The 22,531-nt window shown below is 52.9% G+C and overlaps 10 protein-coding genes, 1 non-coding gene and 1 pseudogene across 12 annotated transcripts; 8 read left to right on the forward strand and 4 right to left on the reverse strand.

The window, feature by feature from the left end:
- Positions 1–125: 125 nt before the first annotated feature.
- Positions 126–2,733, forward strand: GLOTRDRAFT_68057 (ALDH-like protein). The gene is made up of 12 exons (XM_007862659.1): positions 126–350; positions 404–734; positions 788–970; positions 1,024–1,181; positions 1,231–1,326; positions 1,375–1,499; positions 1,552–1,898; positions 1,950–2,131; positions 2,186–2,190; positions 2,243–2,292; positions 2,345–2,471; positions 2,527–2,733. Exons 1-12 carry the CDS (start codon positions 189–191, stop codon positions 2,621–2,623), a joined length of 1,863 nt encoding a protein of 620 aa, XP_007860850.1. The 5' UTR covers positions 126–188; the 3' UTR covers positions 2,624–2,733.
- Positions 2,734–3,378: 645 nt separating this feature from the next.
- On the forward strand, positions 3,379–5,381 carry GLOTRDRAFT_30042 (RNase Gf29; the record flags this gene model as incomplete). The annotated part of the gene is made up of 15 exons (XM_007861978.1): positions 3,379–3,564; positions 3,625–3,645; positions 3,692–3,743; positions 3,802–3,817; positions 3,868–3,928; positions 3,978–4,025; positions 4,076–4,117; positions 4,173–4,204; positions 4,253–4,301; positions 4,352–4,390; positions 4,443–4,544; positions 4,598–4,700; positions 4,756–4,846; positions 4,931–5,180; positions 5,235–5,381. The coding sequence occupies 15 exons, from the start codon at positions 3,379–3,381 to the stop codon at positions 5,379–5,381; spliced, it is 1,239 nt and encodes a 412-aa protein (XP_007860169.1).
- A 708-nt stretch (positions 5,382–6,089) lies between these two features.
- GLOTRDRAFT_31683 (uncharacterized protein) lies at positions 6,090–6,608 on the forward strand (the record flags this gene model as incomplete). Its single annotated transcript, XM_007862079.1, has 3 exons — positions 6,090–6,324; positions 6,384–6,459; positions 6,521–6,608. Coding segments are annotated over 3 exons (399 nt in total), but the record flags the coding sequence as incomplete, so codon positions are not given.
- A 93-nt stretch (positions 6,609–6,701) lies between these two features.
- Positions 6,702–6,774, forward strand: GLOTRDRAFT_t4. The gene has a single exon. It is a non-coding gene; the product is annotated as a tRNA-Cys (tRNA).
- Positions 6,775–7,047: 273 nt separating this feature from the next.
- GLOTRDRAFT_124196 (uncharacterized protein) lies at positions 7,048–8,786 on the forward strand (the record flags this gene model as incomplete). Its single annotated transcript, XM_007863387.1, has 4 exons — positions 7,048–7,290; positions 7,341–8,154; positions 8,208–8,530; positions 8,586–8,786. 4 exons carry the CDS (start codon positions 7,048–7,050, stop codon positions 8,784–8,786), a joined length of 1,581 nt encoding a protein of 526 aa, XP_007861578.1.
- Positions 8,787–8,888: 102 nt separating this feature from the next.
- Positions 8,889–10,553, reverse strand: GLOTRDRAFT_19723 (annotated as a pseudogene; the record flags this gene model as incomplete). The annotated part of the gene is made up of 7 exons: positions 8,889–8,981; positions 9,033–9,416; positions 9,488–9,614; positions 9,665–9,772; positions 9,825–10,022; positions 10,073–10,349; positions 10,399–10,553. Coding segments are annotated over 7 exons (1,342 nt in total), but the record flags the coding sequence as incomplete, so codon positions are not given.
- A 1,194-nt stretch (positions 10,554–11,747) lies between these two features.
- Positions 11,748–12,529, reverse strand: GLOTRDRAFT_97630 (uncharacterized protein; the record flags this gene model as incomplete). Its single annotated transcript, XM_007862660.1, has 1 exon — positions 11,748–12,529. A coding segment is annotated over exon 1 (713 nt), but the record flags the coding sequence as incomplete, so codon positions are not given.
- Positions 12,530–13,313: 784 nt separating this feature from the next.
- GLOTRDRAFT_102217 (uncharacterized protein) lies at positions 13,314–15,342 on the forward strand (the record flags this gene model as incomplete). The annotated part of the gene is made up of 11 exons (XM_007863385.1): positions 13,314–13,620; positions 13,670–13,737; positions 13,789–13,932; positions 13,983–14,000; positions 14,052–14,099; positions 14,154–14,603; positions 14,662–14,723; positions 14,786–14,821; positions 14,876–15,047; positions 15,101–15,184; positions 15,235–15,342. The coding sequence occupies 11 exons, from the start codon at positions 13,314–13,316 to the stop codon at positions 15,340–15,342; spliced, it is 1,497 nt and encodes a 498-aa protein (XP_007861576.1).
- Positions 15,343–15,557: 215 nt separating this feature from the next.
- Positions 15,558–17,109, reverse strand: GLOTRDRAFT_32497 (nucleotide-diphospho-sugar transferase; the record flags this gene model as incomplete). The annotated part of the gene is made up of 2 exons (XM_007862119.1): positions 15,558–16,444; positions 16,506–17,109. The coding sequence occupies 2 exons, from the start codon at positions 17,107–17,109 to the stop codon at positions 15,558–15,560; spliced, it is 1,491 nt and encodes a 496-aa protein (XP_007860310.1).
- A 1,860-nt stretch (positions 17,110–18,969) lies between these two features.
- On the forward strand, positions 18,970–20,658 carry GLOTRDRAFT_68070 (glycoside hydrolase; the record flags this gene model as incomplete). Its single annotated transcript, XM_007862661.1, has 6 exons — positions 18,970–19,119; positions 19,178–19,341; positions 19,396–19,563; positions 19,619–19,765; positions 19,834–19,908; positions 19,971–20,658. 6 exons carry the CDS (start codon positions 18,970–18,972, stop codon positions 20,536–20,538), a joined length of 1,272 nt encoding a protein of 423 aa, XP_007860852.1. The 3' UTR covers positions 20,539–20,658.
- A 333-nt stretch (positions 20,659–20,991) lies between these two features.
- Positions 20,992–21,978, forward strand: GLOTRDRAFT_124201 (uncharacterized protein; the record flags this gene model as incomplete). Its single annotated transcript, XM_007862662.1, has 1 exon — positions 20,992–21,978. The coding sequence occupies one exon, from the start codon at positions 20,992–20,994 to the stop codon at positions 21,976–21,978; it is 987 nt and encodes a 328-aa protein (XP_007860853.1).
- GLOTRDRAFT_108961 (uncharacterized protein) lies at positions 21,877–22,444 on the reverse strand. The gene is made up of 2 exons (XM_007862663.1): positions 22,306–22,444; positions 21,877–22,247 (listed from the first exon to the last, which is right to left on the reverse strand). Exons 1-2 carry the CDS (start codon positions 22,433–22,435, stop codon positions 22,105–22,107), a joined length of 273 nt encoding a protein of 90 aa, XP_007860854.1. The 5' UTR covers positions 22,436–22,444; the 3' UTR covers positions 21,877–22,104.
- Positions 22,445–22,531: the final 87 nt, after the last annotated feature.

Below are 22,531 nucleotides of genomic sequence, written 5' to 3' on the forward strand. Positions count from 1 at the left end.
TGAATCCTGTCACAGACACTGTCAGTAATCATCAGTACTCGGTACTAAGACCATGTCACGTTGCACGTGACTGAACGCGCCTCAAGTTTGAGTTCACGCTGATCATGAACATTATACCCTTGTAACGTTACGGCGCACGCTGCTCATCCACGCATTCCATCTTCTGGACTGCTTTCTGTCCTAGGAATATGTTCGGATTACGATTTTTCTCCGCAGATGACTTTGACGACGAGGGTACGGACTTGGTCACGCCACTGACGATCTTCTTCGCTTTCGGCATATATCTGGTGTTTAGGAGGTACCAGAATAATCGCAATCGACCTATACCCTTCCGTTGGGTTCAGCCTAAGGCAAGTATGCTCGCAGTAGTACCATGTGTCATTCCTTATGCAGGCGTGTATAGGAAGCCGAACCAGGCTGGCAATCAATAGTAATCGAGAGCCCCGGTTTGCGGTCCCATGAGACTAGGCCTGACCTTTTGCCGCCCCTTCATCCAGAAGGGAGGGAATACATTACCTGCTATGATCCAGCGACTGCCTTCCACCTCGATACTATCCTCGCGGATGACTCTTCCGAGATAGAGCGGAAGATAGAATCGGCTCGCACCGCCCAACAAACCTGGCGTAACACTTCCTTTGCTCAACGTCGGAGGGTGATTAGGAGCTTGAAGAAGTGGCTTGTAGAAAACCAGGAGACATGCGCTCGAGTGGCATGCCGTGACACGGGGAAGACGAGTAAGTCAGACGATCACTGTAGGCCAAAGACACTTAAATCACTATATCTCCAGTGATTGATGCGGCTTTGGGTGAAATCCTTACAACATGCTCCAAAATGGACTGGATCATTACGCACGGAGAAAGATATCTCAAACCTGAACCCAGGAGGACAAATTTGATGCTCAGCTATAAACGCTCCGAAGTCCACTACGAACCGCTGGGAGTTGTCGCAGCTATCGTCTCATGGAATTATCGTCCGTCCGATCCACAGTTCTCACACTCTTCCTCAATGCTCACGACATTCCAGCCCTGCATAACGCGTGGTCGCCTATCCTGGCCGGTTTATTCGCAGGCAATGCCGTCGTGGTCAAGTGCTCCGAACAAGTAATATGGTCGACTCGATGGTTCGTAGGAGCGATCAAGGAATGCCTGAAAGCCTGTGGCTACAGTCAGGATCTGGTCCAGGTGCGTACAATTACAGATAAGCGCGTATGTCGATTGAGAGTGTCCATAGTTGGTCTGCTGTTGGCCGAATGCAGCCGAAGCATTAACCAAGTCACCACATATCAAACACATTACCTTCATAGGTTCAGAGGAAGTAGGACGGAAGGTCAGTGGGTTCGGTTATCGTTCACGCATTAGTATAAATCCAGGCTAGGTGGCGCAAGCTGCTACTGAACATTTAACGCCTGTAACCTTGGAACTTGGAGGCAAGGACCCGGTGATTATCCTTCAAGGCACGGATCTTACGAAACACGCAAGCGTCTGGATGAGAGGGGTCTAGTACGTAACATTCACTACCTTCGATCCTTGCGTTTACATCACTTCACCACAGCCAGAATCTGGGCCAGAACTGCATTGGGATTGAGAAGATACTAGTACATTCAACACAATACGATGAGTTGTATGAACTGTTAGTAGATCGGGTCAAAGACCTGCGTTGCGGCGCTGTCCTCCCTCAAGTTGCAGATGACTATCTGCATCCCGTGGACTGCGGCGCCATGATCTCAACGGAGCGTTTCGACCATCTGGAAATGATCATTGAAGAAGCGAAAAGTGCAGGGGCGACTGTCGAAGTAGGCGGCAAACGCCATTCTCATCCTTACCATGCGCATGGCGCGTTCTTTACGCCCACCATCGTTGGTGATGCCCCTCAAATGACGAGAATTGCTCAGGAAGAACGTACGTGGTTATGCTATGGGAAGAAATCACCGCTGACCAGATCTTTTGCAGTCTTTGCTCCGATAGCCCTTCTCATGCCTTACGACACCACTGAAGAAGCTATCGAGATTGCGAACGGCACTCGCTACGGCCTCGGTGCTAGCGTCTTCGGTCCCAACCAAGAAGAATGCATTAATGTGGCAAAACATCTCGAATGCGGGATGGTGTCTGTGAATGACTTTGGTGTATTCTATGTGCGTCTCTCGTCGGTTGTCTTGCATTACGTGTTATGCTAACCAGCTCTGCAGCTGAAGTATGCGCTCTTAGGAATCCACTCTGTGTGAATTACTAAACGACTTGAACAGTCAGGATCTACCTTTCGGGGGCACTAAAGCCAGCGGATACGGTCGCTTTGGTGAGGCACCTGATACACCAAAGTTGTGCAAAGTCACCTGAATTGCTTACAGGAGGGCCTGAGGGCCTGCGATCATTGACGAACCCGAAGGCTATCGTGGTGGACCGGTGGCCTTGGCTCGTACAAACGAGTATCCCGAAGGTATTGGATTACCCTATTGGTTCATTACAGCAAAGCTGGTACGTTACCATGTCCCCGTCTCTAGAATAACTAGCCGTGCTAAAAATCCTGTAGGGCCTTTGTGAGCGGACTCGTTGGGTTGCTCTATGCGGAGGGGTGGCGGGCTCGATTTGATTCACTGACGAAGCTCATTAATGCCGCCGGGCGATGAGGGTATGCTTGGAAGTACGATCTACTGCGCATCTGTATATACTTTATCTACCTACGAAACCTGCATCTTCGAACATTTACTTCGTCCAACAACGAACGTCAAAGCAGATCTCCATGGCGGGCGAGCACTAAAGATAATCTGGCACAAAGTAATGGAGGTTGTTCTATTCCATTAATCATTGTACCGTGAGCCTCCTTCACCGATACAAGTAGCTGCTCGCATGATGCAGACAGACCTCCGTTAAAGTAACTAAATATATAACGCGCACGACCATCTTCTGTCGAATGGGAATGCAGATGTCAAGGAGAGTTGAAGCATAGTATACACAGCTGTCTTTCATGCCTTTGAGCCGTGAGGTGTGTAGCGCGACAGAGGAGTGCCCGGGCACGGACGAGTCCGACGTCCCCACGACCCGGACCCGGAACAGATCAAGCTTCCATGCATTCAGGATCGTATGGTGCAATTGCCTTTCAGGCGATGGAAGCACGCTTTGGATCATTATTGAACGTGCTCATTCGTTCGGCACCTGATTCGTGGAGGTAACGTCGCAGGCTATCAGCTCCGGGCCAGCACCCCACGTTGACGAGGATGCGATAACGGTCAGTCGCTGACAGGGACATATGGCTACTTCACAGCCCATTGAAAGCAATCCGTATAAGACGCTGCTGGTGAGCGAGATGTCTGTATCCCGGAGAGCACTTTGGGAACCTCCAATATCCCCAGTCCTACTCGTTGTTCATTGACTAGAGCGGACCATGCTCAGTATCTTCATGGTCGGGGCCCTGCTGCCCGTAGGGGTTACCCTGGCATCCCCTCTGGTCACTCCGGTAGGACCGATGGACTTATTCAAGAGGATCAGCTCAGGCTGCTCGACAAGCGGGTCCGCATCTTGTCACAACACTACGGTGCAGAAGGACCTCTGTTGCTTTGAAGCTCCTGGAGTATGGCACTTGGACTTGGTCCCGAATCGGCTCATCCTAATTGCATGATGTATTCGTTAGGGACTGTTGCTGCAGACGCAGGTGAGTTCATGTGGTGTGCACGAGGAATCCACGTCAATCGCAAAAGTTTTGGGACACGGATCCTTCTACCGGTCCGAGTGACAGCTGGACAATCCATGGTATGTCATATACATCACGCTGGTACACGTCTTCATTGGCTGAGCATTGGGCATCAAGGACTTTGGCCGGACAAGTACGACTGCATTCGGCTTTTTGAGGTTACAACTCATGGCGTATTGATAGCTGCGATGGCACGTATGAGGAGAATTGCGACCCATCCCGTGATTACACAGACATCGCAAGCGTGAGTTCGATGCAGCGTAATACTCGATACCCACCGACAAAGAAGACAGCTCCTGGAGGACCAAGGCGCCAGTGACACGTTGTCGTACATGCAACAGGTAGACTTATCAGAATGTCAAGGCCTCGCATACTCACATCATGAATTTAGTACTGGGTTGACATCAACGGCAAGAATGAACAATTCTGGGAGGTAAGTCGCAGCTGATGTTGTGTACGTCGCCCACATTCTAACAGTTCATGTCAAGCACGAGTGGAGCACACACGGTACCTGCTACAGGTGTGTTAAGCCAGTGAAATGGGTGACGACAAGCTGATCCTTCTGAAGTACCTTGGAGCCGAGCTGCTTGCCGAGCGGTAGTCCCAAGGGAGCTGAAGTGGGCATATCTACTCCTCTCCAGAGTCGGGGTCCTGACATTCTGCGCAGGCGGTCGCTTTCTTTGAAACGGTTGTAAAATTGTTCAAGGTGCGATGTCATCCAAGTACAGTGGTGCAGCGAAGATTAACACCTGCGACAGACTCTGCCGACATACGACTGGTTAAAGAGTGGAGGGATAACGCCATCTAGCAGCAAGACATATAGTCTGTCAACCCTTACTTCGGCCTTGGAATCCGCTGCCGTGAGTTCATTGGATAGCCACATGGGTAGAATAATAATCAATCTCGATTGCAGGGCGTGAAACCTGCGTTGAGCTGCGACGGAAGCAGCTTGAATTCCATCAGCTGGTACTTTAATCTCAAGGGATCCCTCATTGACGGCAATTTCGTGGCCATCGGTCCGTATACTGCAAGTCTGCGTTGATACCCCATGACAAACTGATCTTGACCTAGATGCTCCCGAGGACGGGTCTTGTCCATCCAGCGGTATCAAGTATCCTCCGAAGTCGGGCTCTGGCAGCGGTGGCGGAACGACCACGGTAATGTCTGTACTTTCATCCTATGCGCCTTCTGCTCATTTGTGATTCCCAGTCAACCTCTTCTGTAAGTCTATGGAAGATCGAGGGAGCAGACAACTGACCTACACTATAAAGGGGCCTGGTCCCACCTCGGGCGGTCTACCGTCCAAAGCACACATAACAGCATCCACCGGCGGTCTATTATCTGCAGGCACATGGTCGACGCAGACGCTCGCTACGTACACGCTATCGGGCTCCACCTCCGGTTTTACGATGTCGACGTCCAAAGGCAAATGCGCTGTCTCGGGCGGCACGCTCACCTGCGGTAGTAGTGTCTCCTTTGCCTCGACGTTCTCAGCGGTAAGCTTACACGTACATGCATCCTGAAACACTTGTAAGAGCTCAAATATGCAGGTCTCATCTGGTGGGAATTTGCTTTTGGCGTATGGCGGTTCCACGGCGTGGACGGCGGACGCGACGCCTAGTGGAACAACCCAAGAAACCGTCTACACCGGCAGCAGTCATTCAGAGGACATCACCTTATCCATTGTGTCGACGTAGAGACATGTAGTGAACATGAACATGTATTGAACGGTATATCGTGTAGCATACATAGCTCCGCGTGATGGGTCTATAACAAGCCGAAGTGCGGCGCACACCGGGATTCTGAAGTAGGGGCAGTGATCATGAGTCAACTAGTCACAGAGCATCACGATGCCACCACCAGCAGACCTCGCGGCGCTGCATCAGAAAGTGCAATCCTCCCTACAAAGTTAAGGACGCGAGTCGCTATAAATGGAAGGTCGAGACACTGTGCGGTAACCCCGCAGCGTCGCGAGGGGCTTCGTCTGAAGTCTGGGCGACTCGCTTCGGAATGGGAATCCTAAGGCGGTGAGGAGGTTGTGTACTCACTGCAATTCATTCGTACACCGGTAACACCACCTCCCATGATCATGAGAAGTTGAATGGTTTTGTATATCAGTACACATGTAGTTTTGATTTTTTGAAACTGAACCCATCATCACAAGTGAAAAATATTGTCCGTGTTTGGGATTGAACCTCCAGCTCACAGCATTGCATCTGAAACAACCCATCACACTAACCGCTGCACTAGCGGCATGCTAGCAATATTCAAAAATAAGATAATATGTTAGTTGGGCAACCGTCTGGGCGCATCCGCTGCAATGGCTCCGCGTCCACTTTGCGAGCCGCTGCGCGACTCGCTTACATAATCTGCGTCCTCAACTTTGTAGGGAGGATTGCATTTCGTCGCTGCATCTCAGCCTGCTACCCCAGACGTTCTATGTGATCCAGCTAAAACCTGGGGAAGCGATCCCTGATAAATTCCTGTCACAGTTGGGGAGCAGCAATAGCACAGCTCTGTTCTCTATTACCAAGAACGTAGACGAAACTACCGTGGTGGGCGAATATGACTCAAAGGCGGATATTCCAGAGACATACGCAGATTGGAGATGCATCAAGATAGCTGGACCGATGGATTTCGGTGAGCAGTATGGCCAACGAGTGCAAGCCTAGCAATTTGTAAGCACTGAACAATCGTAGGGCTGGTCGGTGTCATATGCAGTTTCACCATGCCTCTCAAGGCGGCAGGGGTACCAGTTTTCGCCATTTCCACATGGTACGGCCGACAATTTCCAGGCGATTCGTTACAGTGTAGTCGTTGATTGAGGGCCATACAGGAACACGGACTATATTTTGATTCCCAGAGATAAAATTGAGATTGCAAAGAGGGCCCTAGAGGACGATGGCTGGACGTTCACGCAGTAGCCCAGAGACAAGAGACGGTGTAGCAGGCGAATGTGGTCAAAGCAACCTGGGTCAATGAGCCTGAATAAACGTTATATGGACATTCGCGACCGAGTCTCCATAGCTAAGTGGTTATAGCATGCGATTGCAGATCGCAGGGTCCCGTGTTCAAATCACGGTGGGGACTACCCAAATGTCATTTTCCTTGTCTATTACTTCTTGATTCGCGATTGCTGCAGGGGAAGACTGGTGGTGTGACGTGGATGAGAGTGGAAAGCCCGTTCGCAGCTGGATGTTTTTTTTTTCACGTTCACTGTGACACTGACACTGACAGTGACGAATGGCGTCACATGACAAGTGGCAATTCGTGTTTCTCATAAGCCGATCGGCATACGCTTCGCAATCCCACTCTGTTCACTGCTGGTGAGCAGACCTTGCCTGGCGCGTCTCCTCTTCCACAATGCGACCAGCAGCTTCCAACATTGCACGACGGGTTGCTCGCCGCCAGACCCGACGTGCCCTTTCCCAATTGACCGGGGACCCGTCAGTTCAAATAACTACTTTGCCGAACAGGATACGGGTCGCGACAGAGTTCACTCCTGGCCATTTCTCCGCTGTGGGATTGTACGTTGATGCGGGCTCTCGCTATGAGACTCCTGAAACCTCCGGAGTGAGCCATTTCATAGACAGGATGGCCTTTAAGGTGTGTTATATGACCTGGAGTATATGCTGCCCCGTCTCATTGTACCGTAGTCCACGCGAAACAGGTCGGACGAAGAAATGTCGACTGCAATCGATGCCCTAGGTGGACAGATCATGTGTTCCTCATCCCGAGAAACAATCATGTACCAGTCCTCCCACTTTCCCCAGGGAACGCCGCTGGCCATGTCGCTCATCTCTGATACAGTCTTGAATGCTCAGTTTTTGCCGGAAGAGATAGACGCGCAGAGGGAGGCTGCTCGGTATGAGATTCGGGAGATCAGTTCCAAGCCGGAGATGATCTTACCCGAGATTCTTCATGAAGTCGCCTATGACTGCAAGACGCTAGGTAACCCTCTGCTGTGTCCGGAAGACCGAATAGACGTCATAAACGAAGAGATGATTCGAAATTTCATGAATGAGTGGTATCGTCCAGAGCGGATGGTTATAGCTGGAGCCGGGGTGCAGCATGAAGAACTCCTTGAGTATGCTGATAAACACTTCGGATCGTTGAAGCCTTCTCCGTTGCCCTCTCCCCAGACCTCTGCTCGGCAGGGTGCGCAGCAGTCTGTACCCCCGCATCTTCTACCTTCATCGTCGAATCCTTCCATCTACAAGTCACTCACGCGTGCCGCATCCTCGTATCTGTATCCGACGCAACCCGTTTCCCCGGATATGGTACCTCCCCTGCACCCTACCCGGGACACTCGTGCGACGTACACCGGAGGACATCGTTTTGTGTATGACCCGACACAAGAGTTCAATCACCTCTATCTTGCGTTCGAAGGTGTCGGGATTCATGATGACGATATCTATGCTCTTGCGACTATGCAGGTAATGCTTGGCGGCGGTGGTAGTTTCTCCGCGGGTAAGTCGGATGATACTCGTACTGAGGTCTATATTTACCGGTGATTTTTGCAGGTGGCCCGGGCAAGGGCATGTACTCCCGACTTTACACCCACATCCTGAATCACTACCCTCAGATTGACCACTGTGCTTCTTTCCATCACATTTACACAGATTCATCTCTGTTCGGCCTGTTTGCTTCGTTCGTACCCGCTGGGCCGAAGCACCAGGGCAACTCGCCGTCGCAGATACTGCCGCATCTCGTTCACCAGCTGAGCCTCTTGCTCTACTCCCCTCTCACAAAGGGTGAATTGAGCCGTGCGAGAAACCAGCTGAAGTCAAGTTTGGTCATGGCGCTGGAGAGTCGTGCAGTCGAGGTGGAGGATCTCGGCCGCCAGGTCTGTAGTTCTCTGCATCTTCGCCTGAGTGGAGGCTGATGTTTACAAATTCCAGATCTTGGTGCACAACCGCAAAGTACCTGTGTCGGAGATGTGCGACAAAATTGACGAGGTGACGCCCGAATCGCTTCGCCGCGTCGCTGCCCGTGTCTTCGGCCCAGACTCTGGCAACAAGGCCACGGTCGTATGCATGGGACATGAGGATGTCGGTGACTGGCGTTCTGTCTTGCGCAAGTATGGGGTCGGAAGCGCTTGAACGTCGTAACAAATCTGTACTTTAGCACATTACACACCCATTAATATACACCGCTTCATCCATCCCCAGGGATCTTTCCACTGGCGATCAATTCATTCTTATCCATCTGGAGTCTCGTCTGGTCTTTAGATATATCTCCGCCCCGGGTTCGTTGTCCATCCACGCTGTGCGCTTGTCGGGGATGAGGTTGGTTACCTATTGTAAGAGGGTTAAGGACTCCTCTCTTGCCTGATACTCATTACACACCAAAAACCGTCGGTTCACAGCGAACATTCCAAGTCCGCCGCCCTCTCCGGAGTACATATGCAGTGCCTCCCAGATGGTTATGTGGACTCGCCGGTAAGCCCGCCGTTTGCATGTTCTGGCGTCTTCTGCGACTATTACCTTGAAATTGTTAACTTTCCGTGGTGGGCATTGCTCCTGGATACTTTCGTCAATCCACCAGAGACGGTTCGCAGGTACTTTGGCTACTCACTGCCAAGTCCTTCTCCATATCGTCTCGCGAGGTCTCACGCAGATCGACACAACGTCTATGGATCATACGGCATAGGTGTCTCATCCCAGACACGTCCAGACGACGCATCAGAGAAGTGAAGTCGCTTCCTTCTTCAAGATCCTCCAAGTAAGTCTCTAGTTCCGGTGGCGGATCTAAGACCGAGTCTGAGCCAATGGTCAGCTGTAAAACATACTATCTTACGCACCATCTTCTTCGTCCTTGGCCTGGGTGCTGCCCGCCTTTTGCTCTAAGCGACTGGCATACCCCTCCAAAGTGCGGATCTTATTATCAAACCCTTCCCGCCATTTCATGGCCATAACCTCTCGACGTTTCTAGACTACTGTCAACGGAGGGGGCAGGACACGCCCTAGTGTTCACGTACCTCCCACTGCTCCTGAGCCTTCCTCTCCTCTTTCTCGTCATGGCCACCGATGTTCCGCCTCTTTCCGTCCTCTAATTCTATATATTCAATAAATGCTACGGGATGTACCTATGTTGACGCCGTTAGATAGGGTCGTCTGTGCCATAATCATAGAAGTCACCTTCACTATCTTTAAATCCATTATAGTGACAATTCCTCCGTCCGGATTCAGGCTTCCTAACGTCACAAAGGATGGGCTATGGCGGAAGCCGAGCTTCTCGTGCCAGGGCGCAAGATGACAAGAGTTCCCCGATAGGACAAGGTGACACCGATCGTATGCCTCGAGTGCTTCGGCAGCCTCTTTGTGGTCGGACGACAGCTAACTTATATTTAATTCAGCAAACATTGGCCGAAGTGCGTGATACTTACTCGAGCATTCTGCACGCATATTTTCCTGCCAATCCGGATCTTCCCCTTCCGGATGGCCCTTGCTAGTGCACCGTCAACTTCCGCACGAAGTTTATACCATCCGTCGGTTAGTTCCAGCCACGGTATTTGGTCGGTCACCAAACTACCCTCATCCTCACCACCTGAGGACCAGGTTACGTTGGTCACACAGAGGACCATTGGTAAGGAAGCAGGCGTATCTTGAGCTGCAATCAGTCGAAACGGTGGTCGCGCACCGCCTTCTAGTTCTTTCTCGTATCTGTGGATTCTCAGCGGTCTAGGAAGTTGAAAAGAGAAGATACTCTCACCTATACAGAAATTGATGCAAAACATGTTCCCAGCACCATCTACGGGTTCTCGGGTCCTTCTCGGCCTCTGGGTCTAAGCACACCATCCCCGCTAATTTCCATAGAATCAACCCCCAGTGATTATCCACCCATGCCTGCGTGGCAAGGTGACACCCTTTAGCTAGAAGTTGTGCCAGCATCGCCGGCGTCCCACGCATGCTATGGTCTCCCGAGCCCTGCGAAGGTGCAAGGAGCGTCGACGGTGGAGCTCTGAAAGCGTAGTACATGGCGGTCGCCGGGGTTATCTGTTTCAACTCTTCCACATTTCTGAGAGTACCCATTTGTCACGGATCGCTATTCTCACAGAGAAGAGCACTCACATTCCTAATGACTCCAAATCTGCCCGAGTGCGAGTCCGCGGCACGAGACCACATGATGATAGTGTTTGACGATCCGGGGGAGGAGCTATTCCGCAAGTTAGTCGGAAACACGACCAAGAGGTGCCTACTCACTCATGTCGAACCAACGACCTTGCGACCCCTGCGGAGCACGCTTCTTGTTGATTGGCGAACTGGGAACCCGTGATGCAACACTCAAAACAGAAGCCTTTGTTCGCGCCATCTCCTGCTCCAAACGCGCCCTTCCCGGTTCTCCTGGCCCGAAACCAGATTTGAACGGCGTGACAAACTTTTTAACAGGCGCAGAAGGGACAGGACCTCGACGAGGGGTGAATCCGAGGGCCTTGCGGGGTGTGATGGAAGTAGCCGTCGCAGTTGTGGACAAGATAGACTTTGCGGACATAGCGTTAGGTAGAGTCTGAGCAGCACTTGAACCGCCATGCGCAGCCAAAGGTCTCCGGATGGGATTCAGGGGTGAGTTCACGTAATCAGGATTCGAAGGAGTAGGGTACTTTGCTTTCAGCGGATGATTAGGAAGCAACGGGGACTTGAATGCCTTGGGTTTTGCGATCCCGCCGAGGGGACCCTTTACGATAGCCGGACTTGTAAACCCAGAAGAACCTTTAGAAATATCTGGGGTGTTCGATATAGGACGTGCTTGTATGTTGCGCACCGATCGCAAGGGCGGTCGAGTTGGCGTATCCGGCAGATCGTCAGGTATATCAAAACCCGTAGAATCCTCTTCCTCCCATCTTTGCATGCGCTCTTGGGCGCGTCTGACAACTTCGGGTGGTAACGCGTATGGATCCGATGCACCCACCCTACCCTGAACGATAGAGGAGGGCCCTGACTGATTCGAACAGGCAGCAGTCGTCCGCGCACTTTGGAATCCGAGCATCACTGGACTTCCGGGCTCCTCCGTAGAAAGTAGCGACTTCTCGACGGACTTTGCGCTTTGAAAGCCGGAGAAAGCGGCGGGGGGATTTATGGCGGAGTCTTCAATTGACCTTGCACTAACAAAGCCAGGAAGAGACCCCTCGGGGTGGTTGGGAGGGCTTGGCGGGAAAATAGTCCTAGCACTGCGGAAACCGGGTAAGGATTGCGACAGGTCCACATCTATGCCTGTGATCTCGAACAGATTGGTATTGTCACTCTCGACGACGAAGGACTCATCGACCTCAAAATCAAGTCCTGCAGCACGAAGTGACTTAGCGCTTCTGAAGCCCACATCCGTCGGCACCTTGGACTCTGACTGTAACCAAGCGGCGTAGTTCATCTCGGAAGCAGCTTCGGGAGAAGGGCTCGGAATCGTGCAGGAAATGTTTTGAGGCAGACGTGCGGCTGAAAAAAAACCGAGATGGAGGACAGATGCCTCCTTTTCCCTGTCCACTTCATGCCCGGCTCCTGCGTGCACCCCAGTTGGCGCCGTGGAAGATTCGAGAGGTTCGTCCAGTTGAGATCTGCGAAGCTGGTGTGACTGCAGCAGATCAGGAGGAACAAATCGCGGAGAGCTCCAACCAATGTCTTGACTTCCCGTCGTCTCTCCCTTCGCGCCTCCTTGGCCCTTGGTATCGACGGCTGCTGCCAACGCTTCCGCAATAGCACGACTTCTCTTCAGCCTCGCCTCGTAGCTCTCAATCTTCTTCTGTGAGCTTGCTTGCGATAGCATTTTTTGAGAGAGTTGCTCCTCCAGCTCATCCAGAGCGTCGAAATCGCTCGCAGTCATCTCCTCGAAGTCGTAGGCAGGAGACGACATCCTTTGTCTCTTGCGTGGCGGCGAGTAGTCTAGTCATACGGATGTCAGATTTCTTAGTCTTTTCATTCAAGCGACTGGACTTACCAGTGGACGCCATTATGTCTGACAAGCGAGGTCGGTCTTGGCCCTGAGGTTCCCCGGAAGAGACGCGTCGATGATCGTAACGCGTCCCGGTCACGTTATCTAATTATGTAAGCAAAATAATTACCGTCTTCGGATTTGTCTGTCCGATTCTCCCTCTAAGTAACTCGTTCCGGAATCTGTGCCATGCTTTCCTGTGTGATTGCGACCAGGACGACAAGGATAGGAAAGTTGAACGACATCTACGTCAAGGGCTAGTTACGCTCCAACTCGAGCGCCGGCTCTGGAATGGTGCATACTCATCAGGAAGGTGTTGATGGTCGTATATGCTGCAGCATCTAGTATCTACAGTGCAGAGTCGCGGAGTACAATGTTTGAAGAAACGAAAGCAATGGAAAGAGTCTCCTTTGAGATGTGCGCTGTATAGCTCCAGAAATTGTAACGGTAAAAACTCAGAGGAGAGACGATAGAGGCTTGCAGTTGAACGTCCGAATCCGAGAGAGTTGGCAGTTGTGGCCACTCCGCCGATCTCGTCAGCTCGCGTGTCTTCAACCTTCACGGACTTGACTATTTCGTATCCGACCAAACTCACCCAAGCTGCTATTACACGCTGTAACGTCGGGAACATTGAGTTTCTAAAGTCTCTCTGTTTTTGCATTCCAGCACGGAAGCCCGCATCCAGGTCCGACCATCTAGCGGCCATGAACGGTGCTAGCGTCCAGACGAACGGGAGAACCGCGAAGCCACCACCTACAGGCCCTGCACCGCCCGCTCCTGCTTCTGCACCCCCGGTCCCGCCAAACCACACCCAGCCACAGCAACCACCACGTTCCAATTCGCATGGACCACCTCCGGCTGTCAACGGCGCGCACAGTCATCCACAGAAGGGGAAGAAGAAGAATGAGCCTCCACCCGTTGACCCCGCGACTATGTACGAAAGCTTGAAGAACAGGATAGCCGCTCTGGAGGAGGAGGAGGTGCACGAGGAAGAGGAAGAGAGGAAGTTCGGTGAGTGGCATATACCTACTACATCACCCCGAAGACTAAGTCCCCATAGCTGAGGAGGCACAGAAGTCTGTGAAGGGGATGGGAGAGAATGCTATCCATGCCAAATACATTGAGCTGGCGAGTCACCTCAGCTAATCACTTCTGTATGGGCTAACCTCGCACGGTCAGTTTGCAGAGCTGAAGAGGATGGAACGAGACCATGCGAAGGAGAAGCAGAAGTTGGTGAAGGACAAGGACGCAGCTAAGAGCCAGCTCACCAAAGCCAACCAGACGAAGACGAAGATGGAGAACCTTGCGCGAGAGCTGCAGAAGGTACGTGAAATGTACAAGCTGTTTGAGCTAACACTCATTCCCTACCCTAGGATAACAAGAAGTTACGAGTGGGTAATCTCTACTGGAGTCTCTCGAATGGCTTTTGACACCCTCGGTAGGAGGACAGCAAACGGTTAGCGCAGTGCGTAGAGGACGCTCAGGACGAGGTACTTTTCTTACCAAATTCTTTAATACAGGGGTTGACCTTCAAGCACCATTAGATTGCACAAATGAAGAGCGACATGGCCAAACGTGCCGAGAAGGCCAAGCTGCAGGACGTCAAGTACAGGGAAATGCCGGATATTGTGGTGAAGGTAGTCTGCCGATATCGGCAGGAACTATTTTTCAAGATTTCGAGAAAGACGAAGCTGTCTCGGCTCTTCAATGCGTGGACTGAGAGGATGGAGACGTCGTCGAGTAAGAAAGTGGAGAACGTCAAAGCACTACCAGGGCCATCGGGGCCCAGTTCAAATACCCAAGTGAATGGCACAGCAAAACTGGATGGTGACGTCCAGAGCGGCCCAAGCTCTAACATGCAGTTCATCTTCTCCCATGGGGGCAGAACACTTGAGGCTGACGAGACGCCAGAGGAGGCTGGCCTGGAGGACGGTGATGAGATCCTTGCTGTGGAGTTGATGGACCTGACGGATGGCCCAGAGACCGACGCCTTGGTCAGTGCAACATGGAGTCCACCTGGTTCGATTGTATTCGGCTAACTCTCCTGGATAGGATGAGAGAGTGGAGGTCAGACGGCAAAAGCTGAAGAAGCATTGGACGGAGAATCCTCGAGAGTAAGTCTAAGTCTGGCATCTGAAGGATATGCTTGACAACATTCTTCCATTCGCTTGCATAGAGCGAAGAAGTCCCTCGAAGATATGTTTGATATTGTGTATGTGTCGTATCACATGCCGCTTCGTGCGCTTACTGAATCCAGCATATGAAGCGTACGCGAGAGGCTGAAGGAAGTTTTGCGGCAATATGAGCTGCGAGAGCGACACTTCGAATGCGTGATTCGATCGAAGGAACTCGAAGTTCTGTTATCTCGAGCTCGAGCAGCGGAACAAAAGCAAGTGGCTGAAGGGGAGAAGGCTAGGGCAGAGTTTCTCGAGGAGCAGGTAGGTGATTGGTCTTCTTCTCTGACAATCGAAGCAGTGCTCACCTGTTTCAGAAAAAGCAGATGGTTAAAGAGCTCGAGAGTGCTCAGGAAGGGCAGAACATGCTGATTGATAAATTAATCAGCTGCTGCACTGATGTAAGTGATGTTCTTTTAGACAGGAGTCGGTCTTTGACGCTCTGAACTAGCCGCAGTCTGAGCGAACACAGCGAATATTCGCTTCCCTCCGAGAAGAGCTGGAAAGGCGGAGAGCCGCGGCGGCGGCACCTCCTCCAGATCCTCCCTCCGGAGACTAGCATTGACTGTTGTGTAAGGAGCGTCACCACCTAGGACTTCCCGAGTAGTCATCATCCGCATTTGTCGTAAGTTAATGGAACCCAAGCGGAGCGCATATTGTCACGCAACCCGGTATTCTGCATCTGAAACATAACGATTAAGAGTAAATCTAATAAGTCCAACAGAGTCCCAGACAAGTTCGTGCTGTCCGTCCTTGAGATTATACTGATACAGGTTATGCTAAAGCGTCCAATTCTTCCAATGCTGATACCGATCCGGAACGAGTGAAGGTTTTGCCCTTGACCGATTCTAATCCCTCTCCCGCGTAGCTGACAAGTGGCGAGATTTCGATCTCGACGCCCTCCTTGACCTTCGCACCCGCTCTCTCCAAGAATCGCCTATGCTGGGCAAGCAAGTCGCGCCTGCTCGTATCGGGATCGTCGGCACCCGTACCTGGTGCGTTTTTGAGGGGGCTGAACTCCTCGTCGCGAGCAACCTCGAGCACCGCGAATTGCTGCGTGAAGGGGAAGACGTCGAAGACGAACATCTCCAGCTTCATACCATTCGGCTTGCTGGGCTTAACGACCTGGGCGCTCTCAAAGTCGACGTACGGGATCTTCTTACGCGCGATGTGGAACGCCAGCTGGTGCTCGAACGATTCCACCTGGTTTAAGAACTTCGTAGTGTAGAAATGATTGGCAATGTTTCCGGCACGGAAGGATAATTCCCCAGTTTTAGGGTCGCGTTTCTCCGCCTGCTCCTTGGTTATTTCAGAGTACTCGACAACGCCGAATTTGTTGCCACGACGCGCGACGACCCCGACGGACTCCGAGGGGTGGGCTTTCGGTACGACCTTCGCGGCGCAGTCGACTTGCTTTTGGATGCAGTAGCCAATGAACACCGGGTCGGCTACTTTGACGAGGCAGTTGTCCACGCAGTAAGCGTGCACATAGCCGATCTTGCGCTTCTGCAGGTCTGACAGGACTGTGTGCGAAGGGTCGGAGGGAGACAAGGGTTGGCGAGTAGCGGCGTATAGCCCGCCGTTACCATCGGGCGCAACGGCAATCCTAGATGGAGAGTCAAGCATCACTTTACCCTCCATAGTTAAGCAGGGCAGGGTACCTGGAACATTATGGTGACGTCAAAAAAATCCTTACACGATGTGGACACCACGTTTACTTACCCTGCTCAAATATCACCACATTCTTGGGGTCAAGTCCGAAATAAGAGTGCTTCTTGAAGAAGTCCTCGGTCTCTCGGCGCGTCGGACCACTTGTCATGACATACCATGGGATGACCACAGATCCAGCCGCCTTCCCGCACTCCTTCTCCGCGACCTGCTGCAAGCGAGCGATGCGCTCGGCCTGGTACTGGAAGAGGGACTTGTGTGACGGGAGCCCAATATCATAGCAACCCTTCGGCGCGCTGCTCCCCAGCCGCGTCCCCTGCCCACCAGCCATCAGCAGAACGCCAACCTCCCCTCTCGCGATCGCCTGCAGCCCGATACTCCGCCATTCCTTCTCCTTGTGCGGCACGCCGACCACGGAATCGCTAGCTTCCTCTGGGAGGGGCTCTATGGGCTCCGCCTTCGCATTTGGGTCATTCGCCTCCTTCTCCGCGCGGATGGCATTCTGGTAGATGTGGTTGACGCGCTCGATGTCAAGGGATTCGAGCTGCTTCACGAGCGCGGCGCGCTCGGTCTCGGATAGTTTGGGCCAGAAGTGGAAGACGTGCCCCTGCCCAGCGGCCTCGTAGCGTTTGCGCAGGGCGTCGATAGACGTGGACATGATGGTGGTATCGTAAGGAGAATAGGGGTCGTTGAAGGAAAGGCGTGGAAGGAACAGTTGCTTTGCTGGAGGCGGCTGGCAGGATGTGGCTGATTATTATAGCTGGCTGTTCGGGCTGTACCGCGGAAGTAAACCCGGCGCGAGGCTGTATGTTGTCACCTTCACAGCCCAGCGTTCTTCATCCTGGCGTTGGCTTGCCCCCTTTGGGATACCGCTCACGACTATATGCAGCTGTTACATCCAACGTTCGTGGCTGTCATCAGAGGCCCTAGACTAAGACATCGGACAGCCTTCGGAGTATCTTGCTGCATTCGACGCCTGTTGCATTAGCTGCCTTGTCAGTGGTTTAGTTCTGTGAGATTCCATCCGGGTGCCATTGAGTGAAGCAAAGATAGCGAGGAATGTGTAGAACGCGCGGCGTCGACTGAAGGGTAGATCGTCATGATTAGAGTGCATTTATGCTATCAGGTCTTTATCTGAATCTGCAATTCAACTGCCTGGCGAGTACAGTCTGTACACGAGGTAGGCCTTGTGTCTCGATATAAGGTGAGGGGATATTCTCGGTTGATCACCTCGTTCGTATATGTTGCGACACTCGAGTCCTATCGTATCATCATCTAGAGGAGGGTCTACGTGGATCAAGGTAGGCCAGCCAGCATCGACCTGTGTCATGTTGGATGGAAGTCGGGTGCCTGCTTCTCTCAGGTGAGATTTCTTCTGTCCCAGTGCACATGCCTACCCATCTTGTTACCTCGCCTCGCCTCGACTACTTGTGGTGTGCAAGAGGAAACATCTCTTCTAATGCAGGATGGACAGGACACCGTTGAGGTGGGTTGTGGTCTTGCCTTCTGTGCCATGCATTAGATCCTACAACCCACCGAGGCTTCGGCCACTCGGAAAATCAATGGCAATCCTTGTGTAGCAAACTGACTGATGAACAATGAATGCTTCAGACTCCAGTTAGCGCTGTGTAACATGATCGCATTCATCCCTCTATACGGTAAAAATGCAAGTTCAGTTCGGAACAGCAAGGCTTGCCTTTGGAATGAATTCCGCCGAGTGTCTTGTGTATGAGTGCAGTTTGCGTTGTTGTTTCTCGTATGCCCGCTCTGTAGTGAAATGCCAAATAGGGTGTGTGTCTACCCGTATCAGGAGTCCCCACCAATTGCACACCGCCGGCTATCATGATCGTCATCCGGGGTAAATCTATTCGATCTTCCAATCGAGTTATCTATCTTGACAGCCCGCGCAGTATGTAGCACTACTGCCACTAGTACCACTACACCCTCCTGGCTGCGTTACGTTGTTAATTATTTTGCATATACATGTACGAGCTCGAGGATATATCCTCAACACCCAAACATGTCGGTATAAAGAAACCTCATAAGGGGGCCAGCGGCACCGAAGGAACCGAGCTTGGAAGCGGGGAAGAAGCATGAGTCGATCGAAACGCTAATTTACTGCCAGAGATTTCTTTGCTGTCTATCAACGAAAAGCTGAATCGCGTTGTATGCTTGTATGGAATGCTGCAACACATGGTCAACGTTCCCTGTCTCTGTCTGTCTTTCTTGGTCTGGGCATTGCTGGAGGTGGTATGCAACCGCGCTGGAGCGTGACTGCTTCGGAAAATATTATGCGACAGTTGATGTCAGTGTACGTAGGCCCCTTCACTCCGTCGAAGCCCCCACACGTGAGCTCACCCTGCGCCAGCCGCAGTCCTGCAACCCGTTGGAGTAGGGATCGGGGATACGAATCTCATATGCGGAGCAGGGTGCTGCCAATGGCAACCATTTCACGTCAGATATAAGTACAACATGGCCGGACGTGAAATGGTTCCTTGCCAGCCTGCTCTCTCCAGCGATGTCCTCGATACGTTCAGTCATCGCCGCCGGGCTGCTTGGCCTTTCGCTCCTTACCCGCGTTCTTGGAGATAACCCCATTAACCCCGGCTTTCCGTATGGCGCACAGAAAGTCCGCGGTGTCAACCTCGGCGGTTGGCTCGTGCTAGAGGTACGGCGTGTCAGTTGCCAGCCTCAAAGTCCGTGCTGACGCTCGTGTCCCCGCATAGCCTTGGATCACTCCCAGTCTCTTCGACCAGACTGGGAACGACGCGATCATCGACGAATGGACGTTCGGGCAGTATCAGGACTACAATACCGCACACAGCGCGCTTGTTAACCACTGGAATTCCTGGATAACCGAAGAGGACTTCGTCCAAATTGCCGCCGCCGGGTAGGTGCCGTCGTGGTGGAATCATCTCGTGTACTCACTGAGTACACCATGCAGCCTCAACCACGTACGAGTCCCGATCGGTTATTGGGCCTTTGAGGTCGGTCCCGGCGAGCCTTACATACAGGGCCAACTACCCTATCTGCAACGAGCCGCTACATGGGCCGGCAATCATGGTCTGAAGATGATTGTGGATCTGCATGGAGCACCCGGCAGTCAGAATGGGTAAGAATTTGTAAGGACCATTGCCACGAGGCGTACTGAACGGCGTTATTTCCAGTTTTGACAACTCCGGCCAGAAGATGGATTTCCCTCACTGGCATTCCAACGGTACTAACGTTGCTCGTACGAATGCCATCATCAAGAGAATCGCCGACATGTTCAAGGACAACGCGAATGTTGTCACCACCATCGCTCCTCTGAACGAGTTGAGTCTAATCGAATAGACGGAGTTACTTCGGCACTGATGTGATGACTTCCCTTCGGCGCATGTAGACCTGCAGGCTTTGATGGACAAGATGTCCTCGATACAGTCCGTCAGTACTGGCGCGACTCGTACGGCAACATTAGGTAAGGACGTTGTACTATGCGTCTGTACTTCTCGTTCGCTGACGCGAGCTTGACTTCACCAGATATCCCTATGGCAGTTCACGGGAGAGCAATACCCTGGTTCTACTCCACGATGCTTTTCAGCCTCTGGATTACTGGAACGGCTTCTTGACAGCGCCGGATGCCCAAGGCGTCGCGATGGACACCCACATCTACACCATCTTCTCCGACCAGGAGGAATCCATGTCCGAGTCCCAGCATATATCCACCGTGTGCGGGAAACAGTCGTCCCTCTCCTCCTTCGACCTTTGGGTGATCGTGGGCGAGTGGACCCCCGCGAACACCGACTGCGCGAAGTACCTGAACGGCCGCGGCGTCGGGGCGCGGTACGACGGGTCCTACCCCGGCTCCCCGTGCGTAGGGAGCTGCAATGGCAAGACCGGCGCCGCGTCCTCGTTCAGCTCGAGCTACAAGACGTTCCTGCGGAAGTTCTGGGAAGCCCAGGTGATCTCGTACGAGAAGGGCTCCGGCTGGATCCAGTGGACGTGGAAGGCGGAGAACGCGGACGAGTGGTCGTACCAGGCGGGTTTGGCCAACGGATGGATCCCGCGCGATCCTACCGACTTGCAGTATCCGAACATCTGCGGGTGAGCGAGTCAAACAATACTAGTACTTCACTGTCTTTTTCCTTTTCTTGACGAACTCTTGATGCCTGTGACGGACTTATTATAGAAATCAGTAGTACCCTACCTAGACACGTTATAGTACCGCCTGTCCCTTACATGGACCCTATGGACCCTTCGCGTTGTAGACTTATACACCTGATTCTATGAATACGAGGTCGAAACCAAGTCAAGTAGGCTGACTCCTGAGAGGAGGCGCAATGACCCTGGGGTGACGTGAACGAATCCCTGGGGCACGTGACTATGTGACATGTACGCGTTGGGCATGATTCCCGAGCATGCGCGTCCTGAACTCTCTTCGAAGACTTTTATACCCTACTACAACTTTCTAACACCTACTGCAGCGGTAGACCTGCCCTCTGGTTAGGGGAGCTCTGCAGGAGCGAAATCTGGTTTGCTCTGCTTTCTGGGTGCTTTCACCATGAGGATTCTGGTTGTCTTCGTCCTGGCGTTCTGTACCTGCGCGTTGTCTATCCCTGTCCGACCAATCTCTCCCGAGGAGGCTCTAGACGATGGGTATGGGCGCCCTTTCTCGGCAAGAGACATAGGCGGCATCTTTGGCGAACCCGGAATGGAGTACCCTCCCCCTGCGGAACCCATCATGAAGGACCCGTTCACTACCCTCAGGCCAACTGGCACGCTGGCAAGCCTCTTGACGTCCCTGCCGAGCACAAGCGCCAAGATGTCCTCGAAGACTAAGGATGCGACGCACTCGTCCAGCGCCGACCCCGCCAATCCGACGTCTCACTCCGTCATCGGGACGCCAAGGGACCCTCCGCTCACCAGCCTCGCCACGGATCCGGCGACAAGAGCAGTACAGACGACCACCGCCGCAGCCGCGAGTACAAGCACCTCTTCCTCCCCGCCAGGGCTAGCGGGCGTGTCGACGCAATGGAAGGTCATGGGCATCGCGGTCATCGCTATCAGCGGGCTCGCGGTCATGATCATCACCGTCGTGTTCTACGACCAGTGGTCGCGCTTCGCGCTGGACCTGCTCTGCTGCGGGAAGCGCAGGAAGGACGACGGCGGGTTCGAGGAGTTCGTGCCGGACTGGGAGAAACGCAGCTGGGAGGTGCAGCTGAAGCAGGAGGACGCGGGCGCGGAGCGGTATCCCTCGATAGAGGACCTGGCGCATCCGCCGCCGGCGGTGACTCGGAAGGTTTCTGGGTCGGTGATTCCGGATCCTTTGCCTGCGGGTGGGGTCCCAGCTTATGCGAACCCGTTCGAAAGCCATCTGGACGCGCATCAAGAGCAGTACTACCCGGAGACGCATGTGGCCTACGAGAACGCCCCTAACATGGTCAAGACGGAACCATCATACCCACACCAAGACGTGACCATATCGGACAGGGTCCAGCACAATCATACTCACATAACTACCCCCGATCCTTACGACGGCATAGCCTAACCGCACGAACACGAAACGCCCTGCCTTCAGCATGCTATATTATCCCACACTCCCTGTATATTGATCTATGTTATAGCACATTAATTTCATGTAATCTCCGTACTCGAAGGTTCGCATACGACACGATCATGACGGTGCAGATGAGGGCTTTGTGGCTGGTTCCTCCTTGGCTGGCATTGCGTACTCCAGGCCGTCGGATATGAAAAGACCCACGAGACTCGCGGCGCATACAGCGGCAGATATCCTTAGTCGTGTTTGTGGAGGCAGCACTAAGAGCAGAAGAACATGTTTGCATCAGAGCAGAGCGAGAGGAACGTCCGAGCTCACCCATCCAGGACTGCCAGAGATTCCGCTTAGAGACACTGCCAGCAGGGCCCGTAGCAGTCGCGGAAGGTCTCGAGGTTTGGGCTACGGGTCTCTGAGTCGTTGCATTTGTGTTCTTTGCTTTCTGTGCCATGGAGGACGAGGAGGTCCGCCGGCCATCGAGCGAAGGCACAGATCTGGCTGCCGCCGGCAGGTGGTCTCCCGGAGACCTTGCTTTCCTTTCGGACCT

This window comes from Gloeophyllum trabeum (genome assembly GCF_000344685.1).
Source record: "Gloeophyllum trabeum ATCC 11539 unplaced genomic scaffold GLOTRscaffold_00001, whole genome shotgun sequence".
Classification (NCBI taxonomy): domain Eukaryota; kingdom Fungi; phylum Basidiomycota; class Agaricomycetes; order Gloeophyllales; family Gloeophyllaceae; genus Gloeophyllum; species Gloeophyllum trabeum.